Source organism: Scyliorhinus torazame, chromosome 8 (assembly GCF_047496885.1).
Source record: "Scyliorhinus torazame isolate Kashiwa2021f chromosome 8, sScyTor2.1, whole genome shotgun sequence".
In the NCBI taxonomy this organism is placed as follows: Eukaryota; Metazoa; Chordata; class Chondrichthyes; order Carcharhiniformes; family Scyliorhinidae; genus Scyliorhinus; species Scyliorhinus torazame.
Window position 1 is genome coordinate 156,217,435 of NC_092714.1, and position 12,548 is coordinate 156,229,982.

Consider the following 12,548-nt stretch of genomic DNA (forward strand, 5'->3'; position numbering starts at 1 on the left):
CCAGTGCTTAGAGGTTGAATTGTCAGGTAAGAAAGAAATGGATAGACTTCTAGACTCTGAAGGCATCAAGGTGAATGGGGAGAGTGCATGAGTATAGCATTGAAATAGAGGATCAGCCATGGTCACATTGAATATGGCGATACGGTGGCACAGTGAGGTTCAATTCTGGCCTCGGGTGACTGTGTGGAGTTTGCACGTTCTCCCCGTGTCTGTGGTGGATTCCTCCAGTTTGTTCCCACAGTCCAAAGATAAGACCATAAGACATAGGAGCAGAATTAGGCCACTTGGCCCATCGAGTCTGCTCCGCCATTCAATCATGACTGATATTTTCTCATCTCCATTCTCCTGCCTTCTCCCTATAACCCCTGATCCTCTTATTAATCAAAAACCTATCTATCTCTGTCTTAAAGACACTCAGTGAATTGGCCTCCACAGCCTTCTGCGGCAAAGAGTTCCACAGATTCACCACCCTCTGGCTGAAGAAATCTCTCCTCATTTCTGTTTTAAAGGATCGTCCCTTTAGCCTGAGATAGTGTCCTCTGGTTGTAGTTTTTCTACAAGTGGAAACATCCTCTCCACATCCACTCTATCCAGGCCTCGAAGTATCTTGTACGTTTCAATAAGATCCCCTCTCATCCTTCTGAACTCCAATGAGTACAGACCCAGAGTCCTCAAACGTTCCTCATACGACAAGCTCTTCATTCCAGGGATCATTCTTGTGAACCTCCTCTGGACCCTTTCCAAGGCCAGCACATCCTTCCTTAGATATGGGGTCCAAAATGAGATGCTTTTTGGACGGACTGACCTTCCCAAGAGTGGACAGAGAGCTGGTGGAGGGGCTGAGGGCCCTGATTAGGGCCGAAGAGATAGGGGAGGGCTTGAAGGCAATGCAGTCGGGTAAAGCCCCGGGGCCGGACGGGTATCCGGTGGAATTTTACGAGACATTCTCTGGGATATTAGGACCGTTGCTGGTCAAGGTTTTTAATGAGGCGAGGGATAGAGGGGTGCTGCCCCCGACAATGTCACAGGCCACTATTTTGTTAATACTGAAGCGGGACAAGAACCTGGAGCTATGCAGGTCATATAGGCCGATCTCACTGCTTAATGTGGACGCCAACTGCTGGCCAAGGTTTGGGCCTCCAGGATTGAAGATTGTGTGCCGGATGTGATTATGGAGGATCAAACCGGGTTTGTCAAGGGCAGGCAGTTGGTCGCCAATATAAGAAGGCTACTCAACGTGATTATGATGCCCCTGGAGAGCAGGGAGGTTGAGGTAGTTGTGGCCATGGATGCGAAGAAGGCGTTCGACCGGGTGGAGTGGGATTATCTATGGGAGGTGTTGGGGTGATTTGGGTTCGGTAGGGGCTTTATCGACTGGGTTAGGCTGTTGTACCAGGCCCCGGAGGCTAGTGTAAGGATGAATAGGACAACCAGGGACTATTTTAGACTGTACCGGGGGACAAAGCAGGGATGCCCCCTCTCGCCACTGCTGTTTGCGTTAGCTTTAGAGCCGCTGGCGATTGCTCTGAGTGCTTCAAGGGGCTGGAAGGGGCTGGTTCGGTGCGGGCTGGAACAAAGGGTCTCGCTGTACGTGGACGACCTGCTCTTATATGTAGCAGATCCAGGGGCAGAGATGGGTGAAATCATGGCGACTTTGAGGGAATTTGGCCGGTTTTCGGGATAAAAACTGAATATGACAAAGAGCGAGATGTTTGTCGGGCACGAGGGTCGGCTGGGCGAGTTACCGTTTAGGTTAGTGGGGGACAGTTTCAGATACTGAGGGATACAAGTGGCGCGTGACTGGGGCCGGTTACACAAGTTGAACTTGTCCCGGTTGGTTGAGCAGATGCGGGGCGAGTTCCGGAGATGGGATGCGCTACCGCTGTTGCTGGCTGGGAGGGTGCAGGTGGTTAAGATGACGATTCTACCGAGATTTTTATTTGTATTCCAATGCCTCCCAATTTTCATCCTGCGGTCCTTTTTTAAGAGGATTAATAAAATCATACTGCGCTTTGTTTGAGTGGGTAAGTCCCCGCGAGTGAAGATGGTTATGCTCGAGAGGGATCGGAGAGAGGGGGGGCTTGCCCTGTCAAATTTCAGTAATTACTACTGGGCGGCCAACATTGCTATGATTAGGAAATGGGTGGTGGGGGCAGCGTTGGTTTGGGAGCGGATGGAGGCAGCTCCATGTAGAGGCACCAGCTTGGGGGCGTTGATAACGGCACCTCTGCCGTTCCCGCCGGCGAGATACTCCACGAGCCCCATGGTGGTGGCGGCCTTGAGGATCTAGGGTCAGTGTAGGAGGTACGTTGGTGCAGTGGGAGCATTGGTTTGGTCCCCAATATGTGACAACCACCGGTTTGCTCCGAGGAACTTGGATGGGGGGTTTCGAGTATGGTGAAGGGCGGGAATTGAGAGGGTGGGGGACCTGTTCCTGGAAGGGAGCTTCCCAGCTTGAGGGCGCCGGAGGAGAAGTTTGGGTTGGCAAGAGGGAATTAATTCAGATATTTACAGGTGCGGGACTTCCTGCGCAGGCAGGTATCATCCTTCCCACTCCTGGCTCTAAGGGGGATCCAGGATAGGGTAGTGTCTTGGGGATGGGCAGAGGAGGGGAGTGTCTCGGACACCTACAGAGAACATATGGGGGCAGAGGAGACGCAGACCGAGGAGCTGAGGCGTAAGTGGGAGTAGGAACTTGGGGGTGAGATGGAGGATGGCTTATGGGCGGACGCGTTGAGCAGAGTCAACGCGACCGCTACATGCGCAAGGCTCAGCTTGATCAATTCAAGGTGGTCCACTGGGCCCACATGACAGTGGCCCGGATAAATAGATTCTTTGGGGTAAAGGACAGGTGTGTAAAATGTGCGGGCGGACCAGCGAACCATGTCCACATGTTTTGGGCGTGTCCAAAACTTTGGGGTTCTTGGCAGGGGTTTGCGGACGTCATGTCCAGAGTATTGAAAACAAGGGTGGCAATGAGTCCAGAGGTGGCGATTCTTGGGGTGTCGGAAGATCCGGGAGTCCAGGAGGAGAAAGAGGCAGATGTTCTGGCCTTTGCCTCCTTGGTAGCCCGGAGACAGATATTATTAGCTTGGAAAGACTCAAAGCCCCCGAATTCAGAGACCTGGTTAACTGACATGGCGAGCATCTCGGCCTAGAGATGATTAAGTTCGCCTTGAGAGGGTCATTGTTAGGATTCACCCGAATGTGGCAACCATTCATTAATCGTCAGCGGGGGGGAGGGGGGGAAGGGGGGGCGAGTGGGGGGGCTAGGGTAGCGCAGAGTAGGGGGTTAAATTGGTGGGTCGTGGAGAGATAAGAGTTGGTGTTTGCACTATGTTTATTGTTCTTTGTACACTTTCTTTATATTGCTGCAGTTTGTAATGCCAAAAATACCTCATTGAAATTGTTTATATAAAAAAGATATGGGGCCCAAAATTGCTCACAATACTCCAAATGGGGTCTGACCAGAGCCTTATACAGCCTCAGATGTACATCCGTGGTCTTGTATTCTAGCCATCTTTACATGAATGCTTACATTGCATTTGCCTTCTTAACTGCCCACTGAACCTGCACATTAACCTTAAGAGAATCGTGAACAAGGACTCCCAAGTCCCTTTATGCTTTTGCTTTCCGAAGCATTTCCCCATTTAGAAAATAGTCTATGCCTAGATTCCTCCTTCCAAAGTGCAAACCTCACACTTTTCCGCATTGTATTTCATTTGCCACTTCATTGCCCACTCTCCTAGCTTGTCGAAGTCCTTCTGCAGCCTCCTTGCTTCCTCAATACTACCTGTCCCTCTACAGATCTTTGTATCATCTGCAAACTTAGCAACAGTGCCTTCAGTACCTTCTTCCAGATAATTAATGTATATTGTAATAAGTTGTGGTCCCAGCACAGACCCCGAGGCCCATTCTGCCAGTCAGACAATCCTCTATCCATGCCAGGATCTTACCCTTAACACCATGGGCTTTTAACTTATTTAACAGTCTCCTATGCGGCACCTTGTCAAAGGCCTTCTGGAAATCTAAATAAATCACGTTCACTGATTCTCCTTTGTCCAACTTGCTTGTTACCTCCTCAAAGAACTCTAACAGATTTGTCAGACACGACCTCCCTTTGACAAAGCCGTGCTGACTGAGATCTATTTTACCATGCACTTCCAAGTACTCCCCAATCTCATCTTTAATAATGGACTCTAAAATCTCACCAATGACCGAAGTCAGGCTAACCAGCCTATAATTTCCCGTCTTCTATCTCCCTCCCTTTAGATGTGCAAGTTAGATGGATTGGCGTGATAAATTGCCCCTTAATGTCCAAAGGTTAGGTGGAGATACTTACTGGGTTACGGGGATAGGGTGGGGGAGTGAGATTAAGTAGGGTACTCTTTCCAAGGGCCAGTGCAGACTCGATGGGCCGAATGGCCTCCTTCTGCACTATAAATTCTATGATTCTGTAATGGTGGAGCAAGTTCGAAAGGCTAAATGGCCTCCTCCAGCTCCTAGCTTCTATGCACGGGCTACAACATCCTTACAAATTTTGCCCCAATGATGCCATGAAACTATCTGGAGAAGGTAAAGGTTTCATGGTGGCGCAGTGATTCGTACTGCTGCCACACTGTGCCAGGGTTCAATTCTGGCCTTGGATGACTGTGTGGAGTTTGCACTTTCTCCTCGTATCTGCGTGGGTTTCCTCCAGGTGCTCTGGTTTCCTCCCAAAGTCCAAAGATGTGCAGGTTAGGTGGATTGGCCATGATCAGATGCGCGGGGTTACAGGGATAAGGCTGGGGAATGGGCCTAGGTAGGGTGCTCTTTCAGAGGGTCGATGCAGACTGAATGGGCCAAGTGGCCTCCTTCTGCACTGTAGGGATTCTATTCAAGGAACTCAAAGTATAAACCGGGAATTAAGGCAATCAACGGATAATGTGCAAGAGAATGTTAGTGATTTTGTGTTGTATTTTTCTCCCATCTGTCTAATAGAAAGCTGTAATAGATGACAAATTAGCAGCTAAACTGAAAGCGGCACTTTGCAAACTGAATGTGGCGACATACATTCCTTACATTTTTCTGTCCATTGGAATCTTGCTTTGTCTAACTTCTCTCATCATGGCCTTTGTTGCCTGGAGACGCATAGAGAATAAGGTACATTTACATTTATCACCGACATTATTTCAGTGCTTTATCATTGAAGATTTATTTCTCGCAGTTGAAAAGCTGATTCAGTAATAAGTCTGAGATAAAGCTAATTGACTATTTCAGTTTATTGACAGATTGCCAATTAAAAGCAAACAGCACATTGTCACCTTATGTTTTCAAAGCACTTATTTGAAGGTCAATTAAGATTTTACATATTGCAAATTTTACATTTTTGTTGAGTGAGAAGACTGAAATGTATAATCTGTTCCTTTGTTACTTCAGGGTTTTGCACCTGTAATTTTAAACCTGCCACATGTTGAAAGACATTGAAATACAAGAGGAGATGCTGAGACAGCCACAGCTACAATCAGAAGTTCATTGACAGCTGCAATAACTTTACAGTTTACCAGATAAAACTGAAGCCTCGATTGATGAACTATATAATAATAGGACTCAATTACTAATAAATTTGAACAGTGGTCCCTTCAAGTTTTTCAGACACTTGTTATTGTGACTTATGGAGGGCATGTTGGAATAACATGACATGTAAAATAATATTTAGTTAAAAAAACACTAATCACTCTGAAAAAAAGATTATACCAAGAATCAATTACTTTAAACAGTTATATGTATTTTTAATTTCTCCACTTTGGTAGCAAAAAAGAGAAGGCAGACTATTATCTGAATTCTCCTGAAGCCCAGCGAATACAATCCTAACCGAATCAATCTCTCCTCGTACATCAGTCTCGCCATCCCAGGAATCAGTCTGGCAAACCTTCGCTGCACTCCCTCTAGAGCAAGAACATCCTTCCTCAGATAAGGAGGCCAAATCTGCACACAAAATTCCAGGTGTGACCTCACCAAGGCCCTGTATAATTGCAGCAAGACATCCCTGCTCCTGTACTCAAATCCTCTCTCTATGAAGGCCAGAATACAATTTGTCTTCTTTACCACCTGTATGCTTACCTTCAGTGACAGGGGTACGAGGACACCCAGGGCTTGTTGCACATAACAATAATCTTTATTGTCACAAGTAGGCTTACATTAACACTGCAATGAAGTTACTGTGAAAAGCACCTAGTCGCCACATTCCGGCGCCTGTTCGGGTACAAGAGGGAGAATTCAGCTTGTCCAAATTACCTAACAGCACATCCTTTGGGACTTGTAGGAGGAAACCGGAGCACCCGGAGGAAACCCACGCAGATATGGGGAGAACGTGCCGACTCCGCGCAGACAATAACCCAAGCGCAAATCAAATCTGGGATCCTGGAGCAGTGAAGCAACAGCGCTAACCACTGTGCTACCATGCCGCCCACTCCACATTTCATGCTCCTAATTTATGCTCATCCAGATAAAAGTCTGCCTTCTCTTTTTTGCTACCAAAGTGGATAATCTCACATTTCTCCAAATTATACTGCATCTGCCATTCATTTGTGCACTCACTCAGCTTTTCCAAATCGCACCGAAGGATCTCTGCATCCTCCTTCCAACTCACCCTCCTACCAAACTTAGTGCCATCTGCAAATTTGCAAATATTACATTTTGCTCCCCTATCTAAATCATTAATATATATTGTAAATAGCTAGGGTCGGGGCACCAATCCCTGTGGTACCCCACTAGTCACTGCCTGTTATTTTTAAAAAGACCCATTAATTTCTACTCTTTGTTTCCTGTACCAACCAGTTTTCTATCCATCTTAATTCACTACCCCTAATCCCATGCGATCAACTATGGGAAGACCACATATCTTTGAAATAGGTGACTGCCCCTTGAAGGGCAACACAGCTGGTAAATGTAATAGTCAACTTACTATTTTTTTAAACATTTTATTAAGGTATCTGTAATTTTATAATAATAACAGTAGCAACAACAGTAAACAATGCAAATCCAAATATAAACATATTGCATAAATTATCTCCATCCCTAACAAGTCTATCCTACGCTAAACAGAAAATAGCATAACTTCCCCCCCCCCCCCCAAAATCCCCCCACTTTTAAATTTTTTGCCTCTGCTGACAGTTCATTTTCCCGAAGAAGTCGATAAACGGCTGCCACCTCCGGATGAAGCCGAGCGTTGACCATCTTAGGGCGAACTTGATTTTCTCAAGACTGAGAAACCCAACCATGTCGCTAACCCAGGAGAAGTGAGTTCTCCCAGTGAGCCAGAGAGAAGACAGAGCCAGGAGTGAGACACAGCTAAGAGTGAGTTTGGGAATTTGAATCGAGGTGGGAATTGAATTGAATCAGTAAGGCAGCTCCTTTTAAATTTTAGGAGTTTAAATTAATTTAAATTAAGCTAGTGTTGTGCAGTGTAGGTTAACAAGGGCTGCCCCACCCACTCACATAACTGGTTGGCAGTTAAGTGGCAGTCACTTTAATCTACTTTGATCTAAAAGCAGGTGGGGGAGGGGAGTCAATTCAGGACAGTTTAAAAAGAGCCACTTGTAAACTCACTCCCAGTGAGTTCTCCCAGTGAGCCAGAGAGAAGACAGAGCCAGGAGTGAGACACAGCTAAGAGTGAGTTTGGGAATTTGAATCGAGGTGGGAATTCAAAGCTGGGTGGGGAGGAAGTGCTTGTTGTGACTGGTAAGTAGTGTTTCTGTTTTTCTGTTTCTTTTCATTGGTATATTTATTTATTTTTTTCTTCGTTATTTATTTATTTAAATTTTTGGGGGGGAAATTGAAATTGTTGAAGTTAACCGAAGGTTTAAGACATGGCAGGAGATCTCAGACCCATGTCATGCTCCTCGTGTGCGATGTGGGAGCTCAGGGACACGTCCACTGTCCCTGGCTCCTTCACGTGCAAGAAGTGTGTCCAGTTGCAGCTCCTGTTAGACCGCTTGACGGCTCTGGAGCTGCGGATGGACTCACTTTGGAGCGTCCGCGATGCTGAGGACGTCGTGGATAGCACGTTTAGTGGGTTGGTCACACCGCAGGTGAAAGGTACTGAGGGAGATAGTAAATGGGTGACCAAAAGACAGAGCAAGAGTAGGAAGGCAGTGCAGGTGTCCTCTGCGGTCATCTCCCTGCAAAACAGATATACCGCTTTAGATACTGTTGAGGGAGATGGTTCACCAGGGGAAGGCAGCAGCAGCCAGGTTCATGGCACCGTGGCTGGCTCTGCTGCGCAGCTGGGCAGGAAGAAGAATGGCAGGGCTATAGTGATAGGGGACTCAATTGTAAGGGGAATAGACAGGCGGTTCTGCGGACGCAATCGAGACTCCAGGATGGTATGTTGCCTCCCTGGTGCAAGGGTCAAGGATGTCTCGGAGCGGCTGCAGGACATTCAGGGAGGGTAGGGTGAACAGCCAGCTGTCGTGGTGCACATAGGCACCAACGATGTAGGTAAAAAATGGGATGAGGTCCTACAAGCTGAATTTAGGGAGCTAGGAGTTAAACTAAAAAGTAGGACCTCAAAGGTAGTAATCTCAGGATTGCTACCAGTGCCATGAGCTAGTCAGAGTAGGAATGTCAGGATAGAGAGGATTAATACGTGGCTCGAGAGATGGTGCAAGAGGGAGGGATTCAAATTCCTGGGACATTGGAACCGGTTCTGGGGGAGGTGGGACCAGTACAAACCGGACGGTCTGCACCTGGGCAGGACTGGAACCGATGTCCTAGGGGAGGTGTTTGCTAGAGCTGTTGGGGAGAGTTTAAACTAATGTGGCAGGGGGATGGGAACCGATGCAGGAAGTTGGAAGGTAGTAAAACAGGGACAGAAATAAAAGGCAGTAAGGGGGAAAGTGTAAGGCAGGGAAGACATAGTCAAAAATCAAAAAGGGCGACAGTACAAGGTACAGTGACTGAGGGGAGCTCAGTGAATAGGACCAGGAATACTAAAAGAAATAAAACGGGAAGTGAAAACATTAATGGTAAGCGACGCGGCAGGTTGTTACAGGAAGATATGGGTTCGACGACAAGGAAAATTAGGAGAAAGGTTAAGAGGAACTATAACTTAGGAGAGGTTACTGATCGAGGTGTTAAGGTTCAGAACAGAGGTAAAAAAATGCCAACATAAGTGTACTTTACCTGAATGCTCGTAGTATTCGGAATAAGGTAAATGAGTTGATGGCGCAAATCATCGTGAATGACTATGATTTAGTGGCCATTACTGAAACATGGTTAAAGGATGGTCACGACTGGGACTTAAATATCCGAGGGTATCAAACCTTTCGGAAGGACAGAGTGGATGGTAAGGGAGGTGGTGTAGCCCTGTTATTTAAGGATGACATCCGGGCAACAGTAAGGGATGACATCGGTACTATGGAGGATAAGGTTCAATCCATTTGGGTGGAAATCAGGAATAGTAAGGCGAAAAAGTCACTGATAGGAGTAATCGATAGGCCACCAAATAGTAACATTATGGTGGGGCAGGCAATAAACAAAGAAATAACAGATGCATGTAGAAATGGTACAGCAGTTATCATGGGGGATTTTAATCTACATGTCGATTGGTTTAACCAGGTCGGTCAAGGCAGCCTTGAGGAGGAGTTTATAGAATGTATCCGCGATAGTTTCCTAGAACAGTATGTAATGGAACCTACGAGGGAACAAGCGGTCCTAGACCTGGTCCTGTGTAATGAGACAGGATTGATTCAGGATCTCATAGTTAGGGATCCTCTCGGAAGGAGCGATCACAATATGGTGGAATTTAAAATACAGATGGACGGTGAGAAGGTAAAATCAAGCACTAGAGTTTTGTGCTTAAACAAAGGAGATTACAATGGGATGAGAGAAGAACTAGCTAAGGTAGACTGGGAGCAAAGACTTTATAGTGAAACAGTTGAGAAACAGTGGAGAACCTTCCAAGTGATTTTTCACAGTGCTCAGCAAAGGTTTATACCAACAAAAAGGAAGGGCGGTAAAAAGAGGGAAAATCGACCGTGGATATCTAAGGAAATAAGGGAGAGTATCAAATTGAAGGAAAAAACATACAAAGTAGCAAAGATCAGTGGGAGACTAGAGGACTGGGAAATCTTTAGGGGGCAACAGAAAGCTACTAAAAAAGCTATAAAGAAGAGTAAGATAGATTATGAGAGTAAACTTGCTCAGAATATAAAAACAGATAGTAAAGGTTTCTACAAATACATAAAACAAAAAAGAGTGGCTAAGGTAAATATTGGTCCTTTAGAAGATGAGAAGGGAGATTTAGTAATGGGAGATGAGGAAATGGCTGAGGAACTGAACAGGTTTTTTGGGTCGGTCTTCACAGTGGAAGACACAAATAACATGCCAGTGACTGATGGAAATGAGGCTATGACAGGTGAGGACCTTGAGAGGATTGTTATCACTAAGGAGGTAGTGATGGGCAAGCTAATGGGGCTAAAGGTAGACAAGTCTCCTGGCCTTGATGGAATGCATCCCAGAGTGCTAAAAGAGATGGCTAGGGAAATTGCAAATGCACTAGTGATAATTTACCAAAATTCACTAGACTCTGGGGTGGTCCCGGCTGATTGGAAATTAGCAAACGTGACACCACTGTTTAAAAAAGGAGGTAGGCAGAAAGTGGGTAATTATAGGCCAGTGAGCTTAACTTCGGTAGTAGGGAAGATGCTGGAATCTATCATCAAGGAAGAAATAGCGAGGCATCTGGATGGAAATTGTCCCATTGGACAGACGCAGCATGGGTTCATAAAGGGCAGGTCGTGCCTAACTAATTTAGTGGAATTTTTTGAGGACATTAACAGTGCGGTAGATAACGGGGAGCCAATGGATGTGGTATATCTGGATTTCCAGAAAGCCTTTGACAAGGTGCCACACAAAAGGTTGTTGCATAAGATAAAGATGCATGGCATTAAGGGGAAAGTAGTAGCATGGATAGAGGATTGGTTAATTAATAGAAAGCAAAGAGTGGGGATTAATGGGTGTTTCTCTGGTTGGCAATCAGTAGCTAGTGGTGTCCCTCAGGGATCAGTGTTGGGCCCACAACTGTTCACAATTTACATAGATGATTTGGAGTTGGGGACCAAGGGCAATCTGTCCAAGTTTGCAGACGACACTAAGATAAGTGTGTAGCGCACAAAGACTCACGAGAGACGAATAGAGATGAAGTCGATGAGGCTTTATTAAGCGTGACTTGTTCCCCGCAGTTCAGCAACAGACTGGCCTGCGGGGGAGAACTCTTGGTTCTTATACTCCGCCTTCAGGGCGGAGCTAGAGGTCAACAGCCAACCAGGACCTGGGATCTGTCAGCCAATGACATCACGGCTTCACAGTCCCACATGACCCCTAATGCATACTACCACAAAGTGGTAAAGCAAAAAGTGCAGAGGATACTGGAAGTCTGCAGAGGGATTTGGATAGGCTAAGTGAATATTAAAACATGCTGCTGTGCAGAGAGACCTGGGTGTGCTAGTGCATGAGTCGCAAAAAGTTGGTTTACAGGTGCAACAGATGATTAAGAAGGCAAATGGAATTTTGTCCTTCAATGCTAGACGGATGGTGTTTAAGACTAGGGAGGTTCTGCTGCAATTGTATAAGGTGTTAGTGAGGCCACACCTGGAGTATTGTGTTCAGTTTTGGTCTCCTTACTTGAGAAAGGATGTACTGGCACTGGAGGGTGTGCAGAGGAGATTCACTAGGTTAATCCCAGAGCTGAAGGGGTTGGATTACGAGGAGAGGTTGAGTAGACTGGGACTGTACTGGTTGGAATTTAGAAGGATGAGGGGGGATCTTATAGAAACATATAAGATTATGAAGGGAATAGATAGGATAGATGCGGGCAGGTTGTTTCCACTGGTGGGTGAAAGCAGAACTAGGGGGCATAGCCTCAAAATAAGGGGAAGTAGATTTAGGACTGAGTTTAGGAGGAACTTCTTCACCCAAAGGGTTGTGAATCTATGGAATTCCTTGCCCAGTGAAACAGTAGAGGCTCCTTCATTAAATGTTTTTAAGATAAAGATAGATAGTTTTTTGAAGAATAAAGGGATTAAGGGTTATGGTGTTCCGGCGGGAAAGTGGAGCTGAGTCCACAAAAGATCAGCCATGATCTCATTGAATGGTGGAGCAGGCTCGAGGGGCCAGATGGCCTACTCCTGCTCCTAGTTCTTATGTTCTTATGACTCTGATTTCGGGGACTTCGAGTCCCTCCACACTAGCAATATCCGTCTCCGGGCTACCAGGGAGGCAAAGGCCAAGACGTCAGCCTCTCTCACCCCCTGGGCTCCCGGATCTTCCGACACTCCAAAAATCGCCACCTCTGGACTCGGCACCACCCGTGTTTTTAGTACCGTGGACATGACCTCTGCAAAACCCTGCCAGAATCCCCTAACCTTCGGACACGCCCAAAACATATGGACATAATTTGCTGCCCCCCCCCCCCCCCCCGCACACCTCACACACCTGTCCTCTACCCCAAAAAACCTGCTCATCCGGGCCACCGTCATGTGTGCCCGGTGAACTATCTTAAATTG

The 12,548-nt window shown here is 46.5% G+C and overlaps 1 protein-coding gene across 1 annotated transcript in view; it reads left to right on the top strand.

Moving 5' to 3' along the window:
* The window catches only part of LOC140428214 (lysosome membrane protein 2-like), a 108,460-nt gene extending 102,835 nt beyond the window's left edge, over window positions 1–5,625 (top strand). The window contains exons 11-12 of the mRNA XM_072514423.1: window positions 4,981–5,142; window positions 5,419–5,625. Of these exons, the coding sequence (XP_072370524.1) occupies window positions 4,981–5,142; window positions 5,419–5,466 (210 nt within the window). The 3' untranslated portion in view covers window positions 5,467–5,625. The remainder of the gene's footprint in view (window positions 1–4,980; window positions 5,143–5,418) is intronic.
* The last annotated feature ends 6,923 nt before the right edge of the window (window positions 5,626–12,548 follow it).